Source organism: Uloborus diversus, chromosome 9, assembly GCF_026930045.1.
Source record: "Uloborus diversus isolate 005 chromosome 9, Udiv.v.3.1, whole genome shotgun sequence".
Taxonomy (NCBI): Eukaryota; Metazoa; Arthropoda; class Arachnida; order Araneae; family Uloboridae; genus Uloborus; species Uloborus diversus.
In genome coordinates, this window is record NC_072739.1 from 110,162,494 (window position 1) to 110,188,703 (window position 26,210).

At 31.7% G+C, this 26,210-nt stretch overlaps 1 protein-coding gene across 2 annotated transcripts in view; it reads right to left on the bottom strand.

The window, feature by feature from the left end:
• Positions 1–1,509: 1,509 nt before the first annotated feature.
• LOC129230114 (cationic amino acid transporter 2-like) overlaps positions 1,510–26,210 on the bottom strand; it is a 110,800-nt gene continuing 86,099 nt past the window's right edge. For both annotated transcript variants that reach the window (XM_054864519.1, XM_054864518.1), the window contains exons 10-15: positions 17,364–17,466; positions 11,334–11,393; positions 10,105–10,286; positions 9,398–9,564; positions 8,190–8,298; positions 1,510–7,518 (exon numbers count right to left, since the gene is read on the bottom strand). In XM_054864519.1, coding sequence (XP_054720494.1) covers positions 7,280–7,518; positions 8,190–8,298; positions 9,398–9,564; positions 10,105–10,286; positions 11,334–11,393; positions 17,364–17,466 — 860 coding nt within the window. In that variant the 3' untranslated portion in view covers positions 1,510–7,279. The remainder of the gene's footprint in view (positions 7,519–8,189; positions 8,299–9,397; positions 9,565–10,104; positions 10,287–11,333; positions 11,394–17,363; positions 17,467–26,210) is intronic.

Consider the following 26,210-nt stretch of genomic DNA (forward strand, 5'->3'; position numbering starts at 1 on the left):
TCAATCACAAGTAGTGCAGAAAATGAAAAAGAGTAGAGTAAGTGTTATTTTTTTTCTCATACTTAAGGTATTAACAGTATGCCGTAGAAGTAAGAAAAAAAAATAAAAAAAAAACAAGCAATAACAAAAGAACTTCCATGATACTGAATTCGGCATTAAATAAATGCAAGACATGAAACATATCAGTCACAAAAATGATCTGGAAAATTATGCTACAAAAACGCGAGAATAGTGATTTTTGCATTTTTTACGCAGGATGTATCAAGGAGCTGAATTTGGCACATCTTGGTAACAAGATACTCGCCTAATTGGAAACTAGGGGCCCAGCCTTTGGGGAGTCCCCGGCTCGAAATCAGTACAGTGTAAGTTTTATAAGAGTTTTAGGGGGAGGAGAGCAGGGTCGTGTATAGAGGGGAGAAGGGACACCTGTTAGTCCAGGCCCGAGCTTAAATGGGGCCCAATATCTTTAAACCTAGGGTTCAAAATATAGGTAAACAATATGGAGGGAGCCCAAAAAAGATATTTGTAACAGCCCCAATATTTCTGTGCACGCTCCTGGAGGAGGAAGTGCACAGAAGTCAGACTTTTCAAGTCTGCCGAACCAGACTTTACCAAAACTGACAAAGGGCCTGCCTTGACCCTGGACTACCCTGAATTGAATTGGGAAAGAGAGCAGGAAGTCCTAATTAAAGGTCTAAATTTCAAGTGTGCCTTGCGGCTAATGAGAAATAGAATTGCTTTTTCTGTATTTCTTCAAAATATTATAAATCTTGAATAGTAGCAAAATTAAGAATAAAAAAAACTTCGTTATTCTCCTTTTCTGACATTAGGAATTTAAAAAAAAATCTTCTTCTGTTTTACGGTACAAAACATTTCGGGTTTCGGGGGGGGGGGGCGGGCCCGTCAGGCCCCCCCCCCCCCCTCTGGATACGGCCCTGGTGCAAACCTTGTGAAAAGATGCGAAAAAGACTTAAGAAGAATGCTCATCAAGAACAAGGGAATGCATACTAAATATTAGATAATTATTTCACTGTTCGTTAATGTGTCTATAGTTATGTAATCAATAAAGAATTTGCTTTTAAAACAGCCATAGTCTAATAATTTGGCCAGCACTGTACCTAGGATCAGAACTTTAAACGTGATTTACTCGAAATTTTAAATAGTCCACTAACATCCCTTTGCTTCTCACTGCCTCAATTTGTGTTAACACACAGTTCAATTTGGCAGGAGACGAAAGAGAGAAAATAATTTTTTTTTTTCTTTTTTAAAAATGAAACTATTGATACCTTTGCTTGGAATTATTTTACGAACTACATAAATAGGATTAGAGCCAATCAAAAAAAAAAAACCTTAGGCGGTAGGAAGAGTCCGGACTTCTGGACCCTCTTTTCGTGTGCGCCACTGTATCTATGTGAACATAATTTTTTTCTAAAACTTACAAATTTAATCCAAATAATCCAGAAATTTTGTTCACACCAATGTTGTAACACTAAAACATCTGGCTACATATTAAATAAAAAAAACATTTAATAGCAATTACAAATACTTCATAAAGTAAAATGAACTTAACAATGAATGTTAATACACATACAAACATAACACTTAAAATAGTGTTAAGTGATTCCAAACATAACAAAATGTACAATGTCCAGCAATAAAAGAAACGAATCAACAAGTTATATATTTACAAAGCAAAAAGAAAAATTAAAAACAACACTTTACAACATGCAGAAAAATATGCATGTTGCTTAAAAAAGTATGATTGAAACAATGTTGTGTATATAGATATATTTCCATAGACAACAAATAACACTAACATTCACATAGGAAAATAATAAAATTTTTGGTTTTTCTCACACAACATTATTTTACAAAACTCTCACAAACCTTTTCATTTATTTTATATGTATATTCAAGGAATATGTTCTGAAAACTTTTCATTTGTGACAGATGAAAAAACTGCTGTTAATAATTACATTCCAACACAAAATTATATAAAAAGATATTCTGTGTATTTTAACTGCAATAATTCTTCTAGAAAAAGTTATGAAATATTTTTTTATAGAGCAGAAAATTGCAACTAAAACTTTGAGCTTCTGAAACAGATTTCATATCTGTTTTTCTTAATAAAATTTTAACAGTACAATTTTTTTTGCCAGAATTGCATTTTATCAAACCATCTGTATAAAAAATGCTTCCCACTATAAGTGTTATTTACCATGTATGGCACATTTCAACATGTGATGTTTTAAATCTGTGTTGTGAGTGCTTTTTCAAGACAGGTCAAGTGCTAATAATTACTCGAGTCGATTAAGTTTTCGTTATTGTTTGGGTGATAACTTGCACCACAAGAGTTATAAACTGCTGCTAATATCAAACTAAGCAACTTGGCTGCAAAAAATTAGGTACAGTAGCATTTAATTGCAACACGCAAACGCACATCTTTGAAACTGGCTGACAAGTTTGTTGATGGACATTTTGGAGCATTTTATAATGTTTACGAAGTTTATATAGAAGTTTTCTTTCAAAATCTCAAGTACAAACTTTGGCACCCTGAAAAAGTACAAAAACCAAAGAGTTTTCATTGTTCTGGTTAAAATTAATAAGTTAATTTATTTCAATTGATGTAACAGTAAATATCGTGAATGGGATAATTAAATTTTTTGTTTGCTGATTGAAGTTGGTTGATGTTTATTTTTATTGCAAAGAAATAATTTACGAAATGATTAATATTTAAGATTTTTAGAGCGAGTTAACCAGAATGGAAAATAAAGTATTTATAACCTCATAATATGTTTCTGTTATGTGATTATTTTATTATTGATATATCTTAGGTACGGCAATAACTGCTTTAGTTGGCGAAAAGGAAAAACTACAAGGTTCAAGTTCTTTATTACAACCATACTTTTGCCACTCCATTTCAATTTTTCTCAATGATACTCACATTCATAAAAAATGGATGCTTCTGAAACGAGGTCTGGCAAAGTGCCCTCTCCTGACAGTCAGACTAGATCAACAATTAAACTTTGGTCAGCAGTGTGGCATTGTAAAAATAAAAATGAATACTTCGATTTCACAAAAGAACTATTATGAATAATTCTAAAGAGTTGATTAAGCCATTAATAAAACCATCAATCCAAACTTTTTTAATCATGCAGAAGTTTCGTAAGACTTCATTTGGACTCTGCTGTTCCGTTTTCATCATCTTATCAAGATATGGCCTTTTTGGAAAGGGTTGTATAGACAGCTTCTGTGTTAGTGAGTTGATTTGTTGATTCTGATTTCTATTCCAGGCTTTAAAAATTTTAACTGTATAGTCTTGAGGAAAAATATTATTTTTGCTATTTAAGTTTATTAAAATAGATACGTTGAATTTTTACAAAGGAGACAGAAAGAGGTTATTGTTTTTAAACTATCAGAATAATCTTGAAATTAGGAAAAATTACCACTGCAATTGGGCAAGCATTTGGAAGTTGCAGGAAGCAGTTGTTATTTACAATGAGGTGAATGATTCTAAGAGGGCACTTCATCTTTGTTATGGAATGGTAAAATTACACAAAGACCATTTTGATTGGGCCCAGAACCTGCTACTCATTGTTTCTTTTGTACTTCAAGTATGATAATGATTTAAGGGTTAACTATATTAATTTTAATCATTTGTTAACATCCTTCATATTTAATTTAAGAAATAGACAGAAATAGCGAATTTATGTAATTGAAACTTTATCTATTTTAATCCTTTTACAGAGAATCATTTTCTGTCTTCAAATTCTACTCATAACCGTAATGGACAATTCCAAGAGCAACTGACTGGTAATTTAACTGGGGGTTTTAATTCGAGCTTGTGCTTTGAAATGTACCTTACAAAAACCAAATTTATTAAATAATGTTTACAAATTAAACCTACTTTCGGACATTTGTTCAAGATTGAGGTAAGTTTTTAATTTAGTCTATGTAAACTTTTATTGTTAAAAAGGATGTTTTCCTAGGCGGAACTTATTTTTTTTAGTTTCAAACATGTTTTTTTCGATGATTTCTTACTGAAAATTGATTCCAATTTCATTCAAATAGTTCCTTCATTATGAAAGGAAACATTTTGAAGAATATAATGCAATAAAATTTACTAAGATACACATCTTCCAAGTATTTTTTTAAAAAATCATGCAAAGGGCCGAAAACCCCCAGTCTGGAGAGAGATATGCGGTTGAAATAGCTCAGACCTGAAAGTGTTAAAAACAAAATTGTAAGTACTTTGTAACTTGCAATGCGAAATATACATTGCACAGAAAGTCCTTATCCTTGGATTATTGTATTTTTTTAACTAAATTTAATGGTATAACAGAACTTTCGAAACATATTTTGGTTCATTTTTAATTTTTTAAAACATGGGAACTGATTGAGATGTTACTTTTGTAATTGTCTGTCAGTTACCCAGTTTTTAATATATTTTTAAAAATCATCCAAAATGTATTTTAGGAGTTCAATTACATCATTAAATTAAGTTCAAAAAATTAAGTAATTAAGAAGAAACGATCTTTTGAAGAGTATATTTTGTGTTGAATGTTAGAAAATACTTACTTATTTGCATTAAAAATGTCAATAAATAACCAGTGGAATTACCCTAATATGAAAAATAATTTTTTTTTCTGTGAAAATAAATAATATTAATAAACATAAAGTAATTAAATTTGATGTACCATGAGCATCATTCCAATAATGAGAATTAGAATTTCACATACGGAAGAAGCAACTTTGTCTGTTCAGGACTGAACAGATCTGAAGGAAATTATTTTAATAATCATAAATAATAAAATATAAAATCAAAAAACAATTTCCTGGAAGTGATTATGTATAATACAAGCTAATTACTTTTCATAAAACAAGTTCATCTTTTTTTAAAAAAAAAGTAGCTGTATTTTTGATTCATATGTAACAAATGAATATGAGTTTCAAAGAATAAAAAATGGCAAATCTATGACGCTACAATATTTTTAAACTAAACAATAAAACATAATATTAAATATTTGATAGTTGCAACAAAATAATATATAAAATTTTCTAATTCCAAAGTAATAATTAAAATTCATTAGTTTATGCATTTTATATTTACAATTAAAAAAAATATATCTTATGAATAAGTTTAAATATTTCATGTTATTGATTTCACTAAAAATCAGATAAAAGAACAAGAAGTTCTTTTGTCAATAAGCCTAACTGACAATAAGCACCGGAATCATCAACAAAAGCAAGGACATGTCTCGCAGCTTCAATTTAACGTTTAGACACTGAAAAGTATCACAGTGAAAACAAAAATATTATGATTACTTATTCATAAGAAATCACAGATGTATATGCAGAGTCCCTACTGTTTACATTTTTTTTAGAAAAAAAAAATTCCAAGAGTTGGAAGACAATCCCTGATCCTACTCAGATTTTTATTTTTATGAAATTTATTTTATAATTATTATCATTATTTATTTTATTATTAATGTTTTATTTATATATTTTTTTATTTAAAAATTAAACTTGGAGAGAAAACAAGAGGGCTAAGCGTTAGCAATCAAATTCACTCTATTGTTTATACTGTACTTAGTAAAAAAAAAGGAGGGGGCTCTTTAATTACAGCTACATTATTCTACTTACTCTGCTCACAAATGTACTTGAACATTTATTTCCTGATCTTAATGACCCCTAGCTTGTACATTTGCTCTTAACTGGTAGGAACTCTGATATTTGACAGCTTTTAAACCTGTTTTGACAAGGTTCTAACTTCATATGTTGGCTAAGTTGATGAATAGCATAAACAGCCAATGACATCATTCAAAATATTTGTTGATCTTGAAAAATTTAACTTATATTAAGTTAATATTTTCAACCATCAGGAAAATTTAGAATTACATAATTTTTTTTCTGAGTGTTTCTGAGTTATGCTAAAGCAGTACCTTGTCAAACCAAGTTCATGAGTTGTTAAAATACATTTTTGTGTATAGTAACATTTTTACATTAAGCTCCAAGTGTTTTAGGAAACAAAATACTAAAATTTTCAAAAATACCATTTTTGATGAAGTTATTCCAGTTAAGAATATAATCATATTTCACAGCTAGATAATATTACATAGGACAAATTAAAGACACAAATTTCAAAAATTCAAATTTTAACTAACATTTCTAACATAAATGAGTAAAGTTGTCAACTGATTTTACATCAACACATCTTCCTCTAACATTCAAATCTAAAACAGAAGTTTTAGAGTCACACTCCATTGCAGCAAATGCAAATGTTTATTAACTAAAAGCTTTGAAGTTGAACCCATACAGTAGGTTTAGCTATGACATATGAAATGAAATGTCCAACTTATGTACTTAACATGATCTTTAGTCTTTTTTTTTTTTTCCACGAGGATTTACCATCCCCCTTCTCTGTTCCTCAAATGATGGGTGGAAGACATTGTAGCAACTATTAATATAAACATAGTGAAAAAAGAAAGTATTATTATTTTTTTTAATCCCAAATTTAAACTTCACATATTTTAAGCATTACTTCTCACTTGAAGATCTTTTACAAAGCATGTAGAAAGTCCCAATGATATTCTAAATCATGGAATTCTAAAGAGTAATTTTGTTCAGATGATGATCAATAGTTTTCTTTGTATGCAGTGTGACATACTACTTCCTTATTAACCCTTAATGTGACTCCATTTTTGAGATTATTCTAAATTCTGCTTTGTATCACTGCAGGCAGACTGATTTATTATAACCAAACAATTATTAAGGTGGCATAACGTGTTAAGCGGAAACAAGACAATTTTCTTCAGATCTCAAAAATAATTTCATTTCACAACAATTGACAACAAACTTCTGCTTTTGTAATACTATCCTTTTCCTTTAAAAATAAAAAAAATACAAAACCTAACAACTTTGATTTTTTTTAAAAATGAAAATGTACAGATGCCATTAAATTTGAAAAAAAAAATGCATAAAACAAAATGATAAGTATATGTAAGAAATGATGCATATGATAAAAAAAAATAAAATAAAATGATGAATGACTAATAAGATAATTACATTTTACAAGTGCACCTGCAGATGAATATCCGCTCATCACTAAAATTAATAGGTTGCTAAAATATGGCTTCGCCACAAATAAGATTATCAAAACAAACTTTACTCATTTCTGTTAGAATGCATTTGAAAATCGTCACTCTTGGAAAACATTTTAAAAATATTTCTGCAATCAAATTATAAAATATAGTTCGTTTAAAAAAGACATCAACACTCATTATATTCTGGTGCTATTTGATGGGTTGTCTGATATTAATCTTGCATCCGCAGAGGCTACACTTGACATAAGTTCCGACATATTACTCTCTATACTTGCTTTCCCTTTCATCCCAGAATTCAAGTCTTTGTGAGCTAAAGGTTGAACATCTGCAGCATCGACAACATAAACAGCTGGGGCGTGAATCTGTTTTCGTTCAGAACTATTCCACATACCGTAGAAAAAGTAAACACAGAAGCCTGAAAAAAAAACATTCTTTTAATTATTCAGTGAGTATAATATTTTAATAAGTCAAAACATTCATGATTTTTTTAAATGAAGTACTATGAAGGAGAATATTAATGATTATATCACATGTAATTTATATTTTATTATTGTTCATTTACAATTAATAATCAAGTAATATTTATTTATTAAACACTTGTAAGTGATCACTAATGGAATTTTTACGCTCTCTTTCTCTTTCATATTGAGAACTTTTAACTATTGTTAAAGTAGAAACTTGACTAAGCTTGAAAAGAAAAAAAAAAGCTGGTGTATGAAATACTGAGACAAAGGTGTTATATATTGGCTCAGGGACATTTTGAAATAGTTCGTTAATTTGTTTTTCACATAATTACATCATATAAAATGCAAAAGGATTTACTTATGAAATGAGTATCATTATTTCAATAACTTTTGTGATGGAATATTTAGATCAATAGAACATAAATATATAATTCAATGTAATACAGAAAACAGAAATTCTGATTTTTTTAGTAACTCAAATGGGTTTTTAATACAAATTTCAGGGTGCAGCTACAAACCATTTCGTAAATAGAAGACTTTCATATGTTTATTTTTGACAGACCACAACTTGAAAAATGTTGTCTTACGGTAACTGAGAAAAATATCAAAAAATGAATGATACCTAAAGCCATCCAAACACCAAATCGCTGCCAAGTCAGAGATGATAGCTTGAACATCAAGTAAACATTTATGGCAACACTTAGCATGGGAATAAATGGAACTAAAGGAACCTGCAAGAGATATATTTGTTTATTATGCATATTTAAATGAGGAATCATAACACCTTCATTTTGCACTGATTTCAACCCCCCCCCCCCCCATTGGTTGGATTGCAATGCAAATGTTTGCAAACATAAACCTTAACTTATCTCTTTATAGTAAATAAAAGTAAGGTTTCAAAGAAATTCTAGACAGAAGTCTGTGGCGGGCCTGCATCCAGGAGACCCCATAGCACCTACAGCCTTGAAATTTTGTCCAAAATTACTTCGAGCCCCGGAAGTGTGCACATGGGTTTTTTTTTTTTAAAATTTGAATTAGTTTTTTTGCAATTAATTCTTTAAGCTCAAATTTTGTGTAAATTGCCTATTATTGCCAATCAAAGGGGTGAAAATTACTTGCACATATTAATATTACATATCGTTGAAAAGGGTAGAATTTTACGCATGTTCTTCTCAATTTTTTTCAATGCTCTAACTTAAATACAGCGGGAGTTATTTGCGTTTTTAGCTCGAACTTTTTTAGGCTTAGCTAAAATTTAAACACTACTTTCTTCATTAAATCGATCAGTAAAAAGCGAAGGAATTGTCCCACAGTTTTCTTTTTGACACCACTGGAAAGAGCAGCTTTTTTTACTCCAGATCTAACTCGAACTATGGGTGAAAATCTAAGCTTCTATCTCCAAAGAAAAAAAGTTACAAACCGGGCGTGGTGAGCATTAGCAAGCAGGGGGATTACCTAAAAAATCAACCTTGCTCTTTAAGTAACTAATAAAGCAGTAACTAATAAATAGCTAAAAATAAATACTTAATTAAATAAACTACAAAATGTAATAGCAATAAGTTACCGCCCCTAAGCCAAGGCTAAGGCAGAACCACATGCAGTATAACAGACAGCCTGGTTATCACATCCAGAGACTGCAGTTTCATTCTTATTAGAATTCTTTTGTCTTGAGATGACATCTGCCTCCGGTTCAGTTAATCACAAACACAGCCTGAAGAGTTCTAATAAGAATGAAACTGCAGTCTCTGAATGTGATAACCAGGCTGTCTGGTACACTGAATGTACATTTTTTTTTCTTTTTCAGATATGTTTTTGAAAAAAAAATCTTACTTTAAAGGAAAGCTTTTTCTGCTCAGTAGGCTGTCTTTGTAGCATTATTAGACAAATGAAAATAATAAAAAGAACAACTCCCAAAGAAATTAAGGATCGTAATTCATAGGTTATCAATCCTTCTTCATCCAAAGCAAGCATAGCATCCATAGCACAAATTAGTAAACCTAAAAGTAAGAAGAAATAAAATCAAGTAACATCTTTTCTAATTTTTTTGAAATATCTTTGAAATTAACATCTTAGCCAGTGGTGTTCCCGTAGGGTATACTCTATATACACCGTATACTCTCAAACATTTTTTAGACATATAGCGTACACCCTCAAGCTTCATAAATTTTCATAGTCTGACATACTATGTATATGATCATATACACAAATTGTGCATAATGGATTACTGGGAGTATACCCTCAGAAAGATTGATGGGAACATCACTGATCTTAGCACACAGTAACCTAAGCACATTTACAACTTAAAATGATTATAAGTAACAACAGAAGAAAAATAAAAAGATTGCCACGCACACAAAAAATAATAAATAAATAATGATAATTTAAAATGAATAAACTACTGAAAAAAAAAATGTATGTTCAATAAGTGTAAAACATTCACTCTTGTCATTCTGAATTTTAACTTCAAGTTTCATTATGAATCCATGGTAAAAACTAAAACAGACAGAATCAGTAAATTGCCAGAATTGAATACTTACAAATTATACTGATCAACCAAACACTTATTTTTGTTGAAAATTGAGTAGGTTTTTGTACTCTATTTAAGTTGAAAAGCTGACGAATTAGCGAGCTGTCAGATATCTTCTCCAATGATGTAGCCACAGAGTTAGAAAAACTTGGAGATTTGGTACGACCATTAGTACTCATGGATTTTTCACCGCTGGAAGAAAATTCATTATTCAACAATAATAAATTTTAAATTCAATTTTAGAAATGACATATATAATGATATAAGAAATATAATTATCATATGAGTAGGATCACAGGATTTTCTTTTTTGGTTCGGGGGGGGGGGGGGGATTGAGAAAGCCAAATATAGTGAGAACTTCCCAAATTTACAGTTGAAAATAAAAATCCTTATTCACAAATAGTGAAAAATTTATTTTGGGAAGGCTCTGCGCCTTTTCGCGTGCGCGGTCTGCCTCTTAAATACATTCTTGGTCAGCGAACATACTAATTTTCAAATTAAAAAAAATTGTTTTTGAAACTTTAGATTTCATCACAGTGTCCTTTTCTAAGTAAAAGTTAAAACTACTCAGAACTAACAGACAAAAGTTAATAAAACTGGCATACCTGCATTGCATAGCCCTTATTTGTACTGCAGGGATGCTATGAAATATTGCAACAGTTTCATAATCAACAAGTCTCTAGTTATTTGGTAAGTTACTGTAAAATTTCAGTTCCCCTGTGAGCATTTCTCTGCTTTCAAGGGAACCACGGCGTGCAGTTTGGGAATTACTGCCTTAGAAAATACAGTAATTGACACATCCTAGTAAGTGTTCAAAGGTTGAAAGCCGAGAATGATTCTTAAGACTCTTCAGTATTTTCCTAAATATGCCTTTTCTTAACTGACTCGAATTAGCCATTCAGAAGAACTTGCCACAAAAACGCTATTTTGATACTTGGGAAGGAAAAAGTTAGCACGAGCCCATAAGAAAAAGCTAATGAACAATTATATATAAAAAACACACACACACACACAATGGAAAAAGTCACAACAGTCCAAGTGCAAAATTGCAAGTGATGACTGTTATTCAATAATCATTCTGTATATGAACATAACATTTCCATAATCGTAAAATTTTTCAGTTACTGAAACCTAAGTTCAAAGTTAAAATTTCAGATTATTTTATTTATTTATTTATTTATTTATTTGAAATGACAAATCAAAACCAAGCACACATAACTTCCCAAAAACAGTTCTTACTTGATGCTCGAATACTTGGCATCACTGTTGCATCTGGATTCCTTTCCATCACATCGATACCTGAGGGAAAATAGGAAAAGGAGTAATAAATATTCAATTTAAGTTTTTTTTTAAAAAAAGAAAAAAAATTGGTATAGTACTATTGTCTACTCATTATAAATCACCCAATTAATATGAAATCATTTAAATAAAATGTAAACATAGTAACCTCTTATAGAACTACCATATTTTTGGGAGTATGCACCGCACCTGTCGTAAGAGACACATCTTAAGTTATAAACAAAAGAAAAAATTCACTGTATACACAAAACGTGCAGTAAGTGCCACAAACAAAGTTAATAACCAAATTAAGCAAAATTATAGTAATGAAAACTGGAAAGCAATTTGAATAGATTGAAGATTTTGAAAGATAATATAACTGCTTATACATATTTTAGTGCCACCCTAAAACCGGCAATCGGGGACATTGCCAAACTTTAAATCGCTATCTGAGGTTTCAACATGGCAGATGCAAAAATATTGAAGGGCCACCTTAATGGGTGTTTTTAAAAACTATGAACTTTCATTGAAATAATTTTTGTGTATAAAGGTACTTACTTCAAATTGAGCAATTTATACAAAAATGATAATTCAAGATGGAGAATCCAGCCTTTTCAAAAGACAAAACTTCCAAAAAAAAAAAAAAACCTAACAAAGCTCAAAAATCTGCTCATTCTCTCAAGTTTATTTTAACCAATAAAGAAAGCAATAAATGTGAGTACATTCTGGCATAATTTTATGCTGCCTGACTGCTAAAGACTTTAACTACAGTAAAAGCCTGACAATTTGAGAGTGCCAAATTCTGGATTCATAAATAATTTGTATTCACCAAATTCCAAGCCACGCTTACTCTTTTGAACACTAGGTGGCAGGGCTGCGCGGGGTCACTCAAATTTTCCGGCGGAAGTCTTATTTGTATTGCTTCTTACGACGAATTGCTCTGTTTACGTATCTGTAATTTGATTGAATTTTTTAAATTAATCATGAATTTCAAAGGCGCAAAATTTTCGTAAAAAGAGCGGATGTTGTTCTGCTTTCGGGTACAGCATGAGGACAGGAGCAAATAAGATGTCAAAAATAAAGATGTTCAAATTTCTAAAGGTCCTGATCGTCGAATAGTAAACACACTCTGTGCGAGGTATTTACGAGCTGGAAACATTTACCTTAATCTCATCAGCTTTGTATTTTTACTGTAATGTGTGAAGATCTATATTGATCTATATTAAATTGATTATTAGAAAAACTCAACCTGAACAATTTTTTATTTGCTTCCCGCAAAGCTGAAAGTTTCCAGTGTTTTGACGGGTTTCAAACAGTTTGATTTGTGTGATTAAAATAAAGAACCACTATTCATTACCTCATGAGAAAAAAACTTCCCATAGCTCGAACTATCAATAACTCGAACCATTTAGCCCGTCTCTTGGGACTTCGAGTTATTGACGGTACTTTAATAAGGCGCTCTAATTGTAAACAAATTTAGATATTCGACAATCGGTAAGCAAACATATTAATTAAACTTATAGTATAGTATCATAGTATAGCTATAGGTATTACATTCAAAGCAATTTTAACGCAGGAGAAAGCACTCGGAGATTAAATTTAAATTTTGTTATCTTTCAATTTTTTTTTATGCCTATCAATCTTGCTACAGCAGCAAGTTGATTAAACAACAACAACAAAAAAAAAAAGTGATGAACAAATATGTAATAAAATATATTAAATATCAAACCTGAAAATTAGGTAGCAACTGTAAACCAATAAGTGTGTGTGAACTGAAAAGCTACAACAGGAGAATTGATTGAATATGACACCAAAACTCCCTGTCATAGCCATTCTGTGTGAACACAGTGCAGAAAAGCTTCCATCTTTGAAAAAATAGCTTCAATTCACAACGTACTTGCAATCCAGTAGATTTGTGATTCTTGAAAGCAGACTTTGTATCAACTTTATTTCTGTTTAGGAGGTATTCATAAATGCTTATCATTGAAATCGCGGTAATGATCGACAAACGAAGACTCGTTTTTTTTTTCTTATTTCTGTATTTAAAGGATCAGGAAAATCAGATCCGTTGATCGAAAATTTTTGAGAATAGCAAAGCCTATTATACTCATTTCATGCATTAAAATACGCAAAAGACATGATTCTACCTAGAACTGAAAGAAAACAAAATTGCCTGAACACTGTAAAAATCAGTCGTTAGCAATAGATTCGCCATCAATCTACTAAAGGATCGGTAAGGTCACAGCCATTGAAAGATAATTTTTAACAATAACTAAGTTTGTCTTTCTCATTTAATGCATTGAAATACGTAGAAGACATTATTCTGCTTTTTAAAGAAGCACAACAAAATCGCTTTCGCTATGAACACCTATCTCTAGCAATGGAGATTGGCGCTTAACCGGAAATAAGACTCGCTACTTCCGGTCTACGTCAGTGGTTTGTTTGTTTATTTAGGATATTTGGTGAATAGTTGGTTGAATGAAAATTAGTTTGCTTAAAAAAAGCACATGTAATAATGCTATGAGATATTGAAAAGAAAAATTTCATTGCTATTAATTTAGATCAAAAGCAACAACTGACATTAAAAACGATACGAATCGTGGAAAGGAACCCCTTTCAAAATGCTGGATAGCAAAAATGAAACATATGCATACACATACACAGGGTGGCGACAGGAACTGTGAAAAAAAGTTCCCTGACTTTTCCCTGATTTCCCTGATTAAGTTCAACAAATTTCCCTGATTTACGTTACCTATGATAATGGTTTCCTTTCTTTGCTCTAATTGAAATCGATTGTATGTTTGTATAAAATGCAATATTTTAAACGTTTTAAGTTGTGTAAAGTTGTTGAATTAGAGATATATTTTAAAAAGATGCTACTTTTTTAACAAAATGGTAAAAAAAAGCATATCAAAACAATTGTTTTGGGAAAAAAAACTACAAAACAGTATATTAAATTTTTCTACAATGGAAAGATTATAGAAAATTAAAAAAAAAAATACTTTACTCACAGAAACCACTTAGCATAAGAATTTTAAGAAACTATTAAAAACACCCTTAAAAATATATGTGTATTTATGGTAGAACTAAAAAGTAATTGAAATTATTTTGAACTAAATTTTCAAACAGTATAATAATTTTTGCAAGAATAACAAGTAATAGTGAAAGAATAGAAGTAATGTAGTTATTCTTATATAACTAATTGACATATTTATGCAAAACAGATGAAACCTTTTGACATCCATTCATAGGGAGCTTTTCTCTAATCAAGAACATAGGTTTTAATGAATGAATACAGCATTTTAACAATAAAAAAAATAAAGATATTTACTTAAGTACACAAGTTAACTCTATTTCAAATGATTTCAGTATATAACGAAAAAAATCTTGGATTGCTTTTGTAACAAACAACTTTGAAATGCAAGGAAAAAAAAAGCAATTAGTTAAATTCAATTTATATAAAAGAAGAAAACAACTTGGTTATGGTTATAAAATAAAAGAATCAATTAAGTCTGAAGACAAGAAAACCTCTATAATCTGCGGCGACAGCAAATAGTATAACGGCAAAAAACAAAGTTTTTTTATTGAAAGTTCAATTTTAGCAATTAAATTAAAAATGCGAAGAAGTAATAACTTTTAAGCTTTTATCAGTATTAATTCAAAAACCAAAGATTTCTTCTTGAAATCGTGATTACAGTACGCTAATCACTTCGAAACAATGGAATAAAGGCAAAGGAGCTAAGGCATTAATGAAGGCTTCCCCTTTGCCTGTATGGTTGTTTATTTTACGTCGCATTAAAAGCGTGAAAGGAAATTTCAAGCTAGGTAAAATAAACAACCTAACAGACACAGAAGCAATCTTCGGAAGTTCATCCTGTGGTAAATAAGTAAGATTCAATACATTGATGTTGAGGGAAAAAAATGCACAAATATATGGCAGTGTATAATCGCACTTCATTAATTTTACTTTTTTTTTTTTTTTGAACAAATAATTGGCGGAAAATGCGTAGGGAATTAGGATACTTGATTTTGTAAAACAAAAAAAAAAATTTTCTTCATAAAATCAATTTTCCCCGATTTTTTGTTATTTTTTCGAAATTCCCTGACTTTTCCCTGATTAATAAAGTTCCCTGAGTTTTCCCTGATTTCCCTGGTCCCCTGTCGCCACCCTGATACAGTCGACTCCCGCTACAACGAGATCCGACTTACGCGAAATGGCTATGACGCGAGTTTTTAAGGAGCAACGAATTTATGAGCTAAAGTGAATTTCTCGCTCTCAACATGAAAATATTTGGAAAGGAATCGTGATGCTAAGTTTCGGCTTTGTTATTGACTACTAAACATTGACTTCGTGAATGTACTTTCATCCTTTCAGCATCACTGATTGCACAAGTTCCCACACACCACACTATAAACATAGCTTTATTAGTGTGTATCTATCACCACTCCTCATTTTTCATTTATTTATTCCAAATATGAAAGATGATGAAATATTGCGGCACCTAGGCACACTATTCTATCTAAAGTTTAAAGATGGAAACAAAAAGCGAAAATTTGCGACAATTTAAGAAAAGGTAAAGAGTTTTGATACCCTTGAACAACTAGAAAGTGAGTCGAAGGTAGCACGACAATTAGGTATGAGTGAATCTTTCATACGTATAATTAAAGGCAAAGAGAAGGCAATCCGTGTAAGCCCAGAGCTTAATTTTAGTATGTAGCTCGCAGAGTAGTGTTTAAGCAAAATGCAAACAACATGAAATTGGAATCTGCTCTTGTATTGTAGAACATATGGAGATCATGAAAAAGGGGTGTTACCATAGATGTAAATGTTATAAAAGTAAATGCAAAGCTACTGTATTTAAAAATATATTAGAAGGGCTATCAAATTGCGCAGCATAAATCATCATCTTCAATTTTTAAGTTATAATTGTAACTTATTGTGTCTACTGTATAGTAAGTGCTTTATTATTACTACATACAGTAGGTACCGTACTGATTTATTTTTATGTCTCTCTCTCCTATGATCATTGATTTTGTGCATTGTAACAGTATTTTATGTTAAATAATGCAGCTTTTTAAAAAAATACGGTAAAAAAATTCAGTTCTTAATGTAAGAAACGAATATATTTAGTTTAAAAATGGTCTAAAACAATTTAAAAGACATTTAAAAATGTCTAAAGTGATTGGGTATGTTAATAAAAAAAATCATATTCACAACACTTTTACGCAACGCAAAATTTTAACTTACGCGAGGGGTCTTGGAACGCATCCCTCGGGTAAGTCGGGATCCGATTGTACATAAAAATTTAACATATTTTCTGATCATTTTTGAAACATATTCATTACACTTTATTTTATTTCTCTTATACTGCTTCATTGTCATCATTTTTATATACAAGTGTTTTTATGGAACTAGTTTTTACCTCCATCTCCCCCCCCCCCATCTAACTTCAATAGTTACAATTAATGTACTACTACATATTGGGTCAAATGAACCAAATTTATTTTATAAGAATTCTTTTCTAATTTCAGGTTTAGCAGTGGAAATCTCTCAAAGTGACTGCATTCTACAGAATTTTCACCTCATCGAGGAGCGGCAACTTGTTGATTGGGGTGTAAAAGTTTACAACACAATTTTTTTTATAGCAACAACTCAAAGAAAATTTGGAAAAAAAACTCAGCACAATTAGTTTAGTTAAAACTCAGCTCACTTATCTGAGTTACTTGATAAAATACCAAAGTGCACTGTATTTCAGTGCATGAAATGATAAACTAATACTATGCCAAACAATTATAACTTTAGTGAAGATAAGCCTACGAAGAAAAATTCATTCAATATTTTAATCCAAAATAAATTGTGGATAAAATAGAAGACAGTTACTTCAATGCAAATATCTGGAGCAAAACCATATAAGCTCAATATGAACTTGTAGCAAATTATTCTTAATTTTACTAACTGTTGTTAATGAGATTAAATACTAAAAAATGTACCTAAGAATGGTAACAGAAACGGCTACTAATGAATAAGCTAGAAGAGTTCCAATTGACATCATGTCAGCAAGTTCGTGTACATTAAACATCATTGCCATGAACCCTGCAAGAATATCACAATACATTTTACATAATATTTGCCATGAAAAATATTATCTGAAGCATTAATTACTTTCAAACATAAAAACTTGTAAGAAAAAAAGCTCCACACATTCAAGGTTTAAGTACTACAATATTAAAATTAAATAGTTTTAGTTAGAAATTGTATACAATCTTTACTAATAATAAAGCTCAAAGTTTGCCTGGATATCTGGATCTCTATCGGGATATCTCTCTGTGAGGCGCATAGCGCCTAAACCATTCGACCGATTTTCATGAAATTTAGTACAAAAGAGGGTGTGCACCTCAAAGCGTTTTTTTCAAAAAATTCAATTTTGTTGCGAAGTCGAGCGGGTACTGCTAGCACAAAATAAAAGAAAACAAAGAATAAGAAAAAATAATTAAAAATACCATCATTTTAAGGTTTTAATATACTAAATCATTGCAAGAATTTATTATACTGGAGTAAAAGCAAAATTTTCTCTTTATAAGTAAATAAAAGTAAGGTTTTACAGAAATTCAGGAGGGAAATCTGTGGCAGACCTGCATCCAAGAGACCCCATAGCACCTACAGCCTTGAAATTTTGCACAAAATTACTTCGAGCCCCGGGGGTGTGCACCTGGGGTTTTATTTTTTTAAATTTGAATTAGTTTTTTTGTAATTAATTTTTTAAGCTAAAATTTCATGTAAATTGCCTAGTATTGCCTATTAAAGGGGTGAAAAATTATTTGCACATATTATTATAATATATCGTTGGAAATAGTAGAATTTTCCGCGTTCTACGCAATTTGTTTCAATGCTGTAACTTTTTTAGGATTAGCTAAAATTTAGGCACTACTTTCTTCATTAAATCTATCAGTAAAAAGTGAAGGAATTGTCCCACAGTTTTCTTTTTGACACCACTGGAAAGAGCGGCTTTTTTACTCCAGTTCTAAATCAACCTATGGTCAAAAAACTAAGCATCTATTACCAAAGGGAAAAAAGTTACAATCCCTTAAAAATCCAATTTGAATAATCTCCATCTCCATTAAAATTATTGATGTTTTATTTGGCATTGCCATAGTTACGTCTTTTTGATTTGCATTTTTCTTCTTTCTTATTCAAACGCTAAGGACTTTGATTGTAACAGAAAATCTTAGGCTCAACTCAATTCAAGCCCAGAGCTAAAGAGCAAAATATATTACTAGAGACCACAAATATGAAAGCCACTTTTCAAACATACAAAAATACAGTTTTGCAATGCTCAGGAGCCCCTTAGCCCTTACGGCTCTGCAAGTTGGTACAAGTTATTTTGAAACCCGGGGAAGGGGTGCTTTTTGATTCAAAGGGAGCTTATAATGCGTTTTTAATCTGTTTATTTTTAAATGACAATTTAAATCTTTTCAAATCAAATAAGATTGCAAAGCAATCTTCGGGAATTAGTGAGCGTTAATGAGCAGGGAACAGAGCAGTGTAGTAATGTAAAAAAAAAGAACAAAGAAAGAAAGAAAAACCGGATTTCCAGATTATACTATAGATTATACAAAACAAAGCACATTTTTTTAAATAAATATTTGACAACATTAAGTCTGTTAGCAACAAGGGCGGATACAAGGGGGGGCGATCGCCCCCCCCCCTTGGGCCAAGAGATGAATAACCGGGCATCTACCAAAAATAACCCAAAAAAAAAAAAAATTAAAGAATATTCGCAAAACAAAATATTCTTCAGAGGCAAAGGAACATTCTTTCTTGCCTTTATAGGAATAAGAATTTATAACATTTTTTCTTCTTTGTTGGGATTGAATTTTGGCTTGAAAATATGACGAAACAGAAACCTCAAGATATTCACCGAGAAAAAAGTTTAATGGGCTAAAATGCAAATCATAAAGGGGAAAGGGGGAAACATAACCTTTGCAATCAGACATTTAGAGCCACCGATTTTTTGATGACGCCAGTCATTCTGTAGAGCGTCACTCTAAGAAACAGAGGGAAATGTTCAGTCATTGTCTCTCTTGAATACTGGTTACATTTAACTTCCAAAAGTTGACTATGTCCAAAAGAAAACAAATCAATTTATTAGGATTTTTCAAGAAGAAAGAAGACGAAGAAAAAACCCATGAAACTGATGAGCTACCAGATGCTGTTAGACAAGGTACGTTTATGTATTTTGTATTTTCTTTTCATTTTTTATTTTTCTGATTCGGCAAATTTTGGTCTGTGTGTGAGTGTGCATGCATAGATATTTTTAACACCTCATAAACACATGCATTAAAAATCGAAAAGACGGCTCAAAAATATTGTGAACTGTAATTGACGGTTTGTGTTTTAAGCCTTTGAAAACCTTGTTGTAGCCTTTAAAAACACAAAACCTAAGTTCCGGGATGATAATATTTATCAAAAATTTATTAAATTAGAAAAAACAAGATTGAATAAATTGACTAGGGCAACTCTAGCTGGGGTCAGTTTTATATTTTCTCTATGTGTTTAAAAAAAGTAAGGTCAAAGAAATAATGAAAGGAAGTCTGTGGCGGGCTTGTGTCCAGGAGACCCCATAGCACCTACAACCTTGAAATTTTGTACAAAATTACTTTGAGCCCCCTCCCCCCAGGGTTTGCACCTGGGGTTTTGTGTTTTAAACTTTGAATTAGATTTTTTTCTAATTGATTTTTAAGGCAGAAATTTCACATTAATTGCCTATTACCGGGATGAAAGATTTTCCATACCCCCTAGCATTCGTTGTCATTCGAAAGACATTTGTTTCCTGAATCAGATACAGCTTGTTCCAATATTATCAATGAATTAAAACATTTCAATCAACTTTTATCACATTTGTATTTGTATATATATATATATATATATATATACACATATACAACATGAGATACATATTTTAAATATAAATTCAAAGACATTGAAAAAATGAAAGAATAAATATTAAAATGTACTGTAATGCCAGCACAAAGCTGCTAGAAACAAAAACAGTACAAACATATTCATGAATAAACAATCTAAATAAAATCGAAGATGCAAAACACAAGAACATACAAATTAAAAAGGTGAATCAGGGACCAGCATTTTCTCAAGGGGAGGATTAGTCCCTAAGTTCAAGTTATTGGGTTGAGTTAGTTCCTCAAGTTATTGGGACCTTCCCTCTGGCTAAACAGAAAGGGCCTTGTGAACTTAGGGACCAATCCTCCCCTTGAGAAGGTGTTGGTCCCTGGTTCACCTTTTTCCCTTGTATGTTCTTGTGTTTTGCATCTTCGATTTTATTTATATTGTTTATTCATGAATATATATATATATATATATATATATATATATATATATATATATATATATATATATATATATATATATATATATATATATATATATATATAAAGGTTTGTGTATGCACGAGCAAATCAGGATAAGACGCAAACTAGTAAGGGGTAAATAATAAAAATCTATCGCCCCCCCCCCTTGAGAAGTTTCTGGATCTGCCTTTTGTTAGCAAGTATTTATTTGGAAGAAATATATGTGCTTTTCATAATTTTTCCAAATAAAAAGATGAAAAAGATGAGAAATCTACTGAGTGCATTGGGACATGAGTAGGGGTGGAAGGAAAATGCATGAACATGGTAGGGAGTAGTAGCACAGTGAGGAGGTCAACCCCATGGGCGCTCATATGGGGGGGCAAACAGGGGCTCATCCTAACCCCCCTCCCCCTTATAAATTAGAACTTCTTTACTTTTAGATTGAAGTCTTTGAAAAAAATGTAAAAAACATTTCTTCTCCAGCCATTAATGAATAAGTTATTAAAACTTTAGTAACTCTAATCTGTACTGAAATCAGTTTCTATGGGGAAAATATCAGAGTCCCCCCCCCCCCCGCCAGATAAAATTTTGCATATGGGTGCCCATGGTGAAGAGGTTTTGGTCTTAACATTATTTCCCATCCCCATACAGTAGTTTATACCCAAGAAAGGACTGTTTTGATCAAAAAATCTTCTCCAGAAGGTAATTCTGACTGCACTAGTGGTGAGGAGTAACATGAATACTTTGGGCTATGTTTGCCAGTCGGAAATCTTTGTAACAGTTGATTCATGTGGGAAAACGAGATATGTTGGTGATCCAGGATAAATCCTTTTTCAGTACTAGTTAATGGATAATCAGCTTTCAATAACTATTAAATAAGTTGAATTTTTAAGTTTATTTAAAAGCACACCAAAAAATATTAATCCACCTTTGAATAATTGGGGAGCCATTTAAACACAGTAGAAGACCGTTATAACGCACACCTTGGAACCAGAGCCTTTGCGTTATACAGGTTTTTGCGTTACATAGATCATTTCACAAATTTTGAAACTAATATTCAGAATATATCTATATATTAGCACTTCAGAATGAGTTTTATCTGCAATGAATATTAAAGCACCAATATTACAATTAGTTGTTCACAAATAAATATGTTTCACAATCAAAAGAAAGTGCATCATCCTGCACTTCTGTTGGTTCATGGTTTGCATAACAGCTGCATTTTCAAGAGCCATCTGGTATTTTGTATTTACTGTAAGTACTAATTTTCCCTTTAAAGCTTTGAATTACAATGGAAAGATGAGAAACTATTTCAAAATTTGATTTTCCTTACAATTTTAGTGCTTGCAAAGCAAAACAGAAGGATTTTTTAAACTTCAAAACACATTGTTTACTTCTGAAAAGTTGTGCGTTTTATAGAGAATTGCGTTATATAGGTCGGCGTTATAACGGTCTTCTGCTGTACCAAACACTTCCATCAAGTTATGCAAAGTCATCCAATGAAAAATGTTTGCTGCGCATTAGGGTGGAGCACATATTTTTTTTTTCTAATTTCTAGTTCTGACTGAAAGCTTTTTTTTTTTTTTTTTTTTTTTTGATGTTTTTAGCAAATTTAGTAAAAAAAATGTTTCTCAATTTTTTATAATGGGTAATGCAGAAAAAATGCAATTGGTGGAATGAAATTCCCATAAAGAATTTGTGAGACTGCTATTTGTTAAGAAATTATAACTTTTTTCAAATTAAAAAAATCTACCAGTGATAACGGTTGTGCCCGTAGGTTTTGAAATCAAGAGTGCTGCACAATGTTCTAATACAATATTTGAAATCTTATGTGCCATAAGTAGTTAGTTTATAACAAACCAGCATCTAAAAATTAATCATATGTGATGAACTATATAATTATTTCAAATAAATATGGGGAAGACATAATTTCAACATTTCAACAAAATTTATTTAAAAAGTTAAAAAGGCAAAATTGTGAAAACCTTGTTTAATGCATTTGTCACATGGAAAGAATTATATACTACACCCCTCAAGTATTTTATGGGATTTTAGTGCCACCAGTGATTCTTACCCCACTGCCAAACTGTCAGATAAAATGCAACAACTTAAATGATGTTTCTCACTTTTAACTGAGCAACCTTAACCCCTTAACGACCGAATAATTTTCAAGAAAACGGTCATAAAAGTGTCTATTATTTTTATTTAAGAAAATTATATAAAAATAAGTGTATGAACAACATGTGCATTCAATTTTTCATTTTCAATATTTTTTTGGTTTGAAATTTCAAAAAAATGTAAAATTTTATGAAAAGTCAACAAGCAAGCCCAAGCAAGCAGCGAAAATTTAAGAAATACATCTTTTAAACATTAAAAAAGAATTTTATAAATTTTTTGTGTAATATAAGTATATATTTCTTGTGTGGTAATTTCAAAGCTTGAGGTACAGAGGCCAACGTCACAATCTGGAAAGTTAGTACCAAAATTTTTTCCTGAATCTCTGCAATTACATTTAAAATCCTCAATTACATTTAAAATTACATTTAAACTGGTGCTGCCATTTAGTGTATAAAAAGAGAAATAAAATGTCTTCCGGGTCAAAGAAATGAATTGATTTTAATTGTTTCGTCGCGTTAATATTACACACCCCAGCACGGCAATATCACAAGAACGAGAAATGAAGATCAAAACCCCAGCCCTGCATATTCACGGGAGCGAGAGGGAAAGGGTTAATTAGATTTCACTGAAATCTATTTATGTTGCTTACCAGCATTGTTCTTTTTCCCGAAAATGGGTTCTCATCAGCAGCTGAACGAATGTGTAATCAAAGCAATCATGCAATTGCAGAGTTATTACATATTGCTGGGTATAATTTATTCAGACAGGATAGAGTAGGTAAAAGAGGTGGTGGGGTTTTATTTTATGTTAGAGACAATTTTATTTGCAATGAATTGGTCATAAATGATAAGCCTACTGATATTGATATGGTTTGGCTGGAGTTGATGAGCAGTAAGGGCATAAAGCTACGCTTTGGAAACATTTATAGGCCACCTAATTCAAACCAGGGACAAGATGAACAGATGTACCGTATTATTAGTGACATGTCCAGTAAGGGATCCGTTATCATAATGGGGGATTTCAATTTTCCGGGTATTGATTGGAATAATTTTTATCCTGGTAATGGCAAAGAAGAGGAATTTTTAAAAGTAATTGGTGACTGTTTCTTAGATCAAGTTGTAACTCAGGGAACTCGAGAGGAGGCCATTTTGGATCTAGTTTTTTGTGACATAGGTAGTTTTGTTCAGGGGTTGAGTGTAGGGGAGCATATTGGAGATAGTGATCATAACAGCATTAGGTTCCGGGTTAAATTTGAAGTGTGCAAAGATGATAATTTTAGGTTTGTGCCCAATTTCAGAAACACCGATTTTGTTGCACTTAGGCAGAGCTTGAAAGAGGTTTTTTCGTCAGGGTTGGAAAATAGCGACGTAGATCAGCAGTGGACGGAATTTAAGGATAAACTTGCTAAAACCGTTGGGGACTATGTTCCATTTAGGAGAAAAGGTGTTAGTACCAAAATTTGGCCCATGTGGTTCTCCAGGGAGACTAAAGAAGCTCTTAATTATAAGCAAGCCACTTTTCGTAAGTTTAAAGAAACTGGTCAGAGTGCGGAAAGGCTCCAGTATGGTAAGGCAAGGCGAAATTTTAAGTATTTGGTACGGATTCAGAAAAGGGAATTGGAGCAAAGGCTGGCAGATGACATTGATGGGAACCCTAAGAGGTTTTTTGCTTACGCTAATTCTGGGAAAGCTCAAAACAGTCAAATTGGGCCTTTGGTTGATGAGCATGGAAATTTAATCCAAAACGATAGGGATATTGCAAATGTTCTAAATAACTTTTTTTCCAGTGTGTTTAACGATAACTGTATCTCAACAGTTGACACTAACAAGACACAAGCTATTATACAGCTTGAGGATTTTGTATTTTCCAGGGAGGAGGTTTTATTTCATTTGAAAAAGATTAAAGCAACTAAAGCTCCGGGACCAGATAATATTTATCCAAAAATTTTAGTTGAATGTGCAGAGGAATTAGTGGATGTTATTTTGAATATTTTCAATGCTTCTTATAACTCGGGGACGGTGCCAGAGGACTGGAAGCTGGCTAACATAATGCCACTCTTCAAGAAGGGGTCTAAAGGTATTGCTGGGAATTATAGACCTGTAAGTTTGACTTCGGTGATTTGTAAGATTTTCGAAACTTTGATCAAAATTAAGATCATGATGTTCTTAGAGACTAATAGTCTGTTGACTAGTTTGCAGTATGGTTTCAGGAAAGGTAAATCCTGTACTACTAATTTATTGCATTTCTACGACAAGGTTACCTCAGCTTTAGATAACAAAAAATGTGTGGATGTTGTTTATATTGATTTTCAAAAAGCTTTTGACAAGGTACCGCATGTTGCTCTTCTCAGCAAGTTAGCTGACATTGGAATAGGAGGAAAAACTTTACTTTGGGTTAGAAATTGGCTTACTGGTAGGAAGCAAAGAGTAGTTGTGAGAGGAAATCATTCTAATTGGAGTGATGTTTTAAGTGGGGTTCCTCAGGGATCAGTTTTAGGGCCTCTTTTGTTTATTATATTTATGAATGACATCAATGATAATATTTCTGGAAGCATGAATTGTTTTGCTGACGATGTAAAAGTTATGGGGATTGTCGAAAATGATGAACAAGTAAAACAGCTGCAAGAGGATTTAGATCATATTACTAAGTGGGCAGATAAATGGGGTATGGCAGTTAATGTAGGGAAATGTCAAGTGCTACACTTAGGTCATGGAAATAAGCGTATGAGATATCGTTTACAGGGTTCAGTCATAAATCAGGCAGAAAATGTTATGGATCTGGGTGTCTTTATAAATCAGGACTTCAAGTTTAGTCAACAGTGCAGTATTGCTAGTAACAAAGCCAACAAAATGCTTGGGTTCATCAATAGATCTATTTCAAACAAATCTAAGAAAGTTCTTCTGCCTTTATATAGGAGTTTAGTAAGACCTCATTTGGAGTATGCTGTTCAGTTTTGGTCGCCTTATCTGAAGAAAGATATTTTTGTATTGGAAAGGGTTCAAAGAAGGGTAACTAAATTAGTAAGGGGACTCTCAGATTTAGATTATGATACCAGACTTAATAGGCTTAACATGTATAGCCTGGAGCAAAGGAGAGTCAGAGGGGACATGATTCAGTTATTTAAATTTATCAAAATGAAAGATGTAAATGGATTAAATTTTTGCGGGGAAAGCAGGACAAGGGGTCATTGTTTTAAGCTATTTAAATCTCAGGCTAACTTGGAAATCAGGAAAAACTACTACTTTAGCAGGGTCGTGGGCACTTGGAATAGCTTACCGGAAGAGGTGGTAATGAGCAAGGGAGTGGATAGCTTTAAGAGGGCCATTGATCTTCATTGGGGACTAATTAATTGAC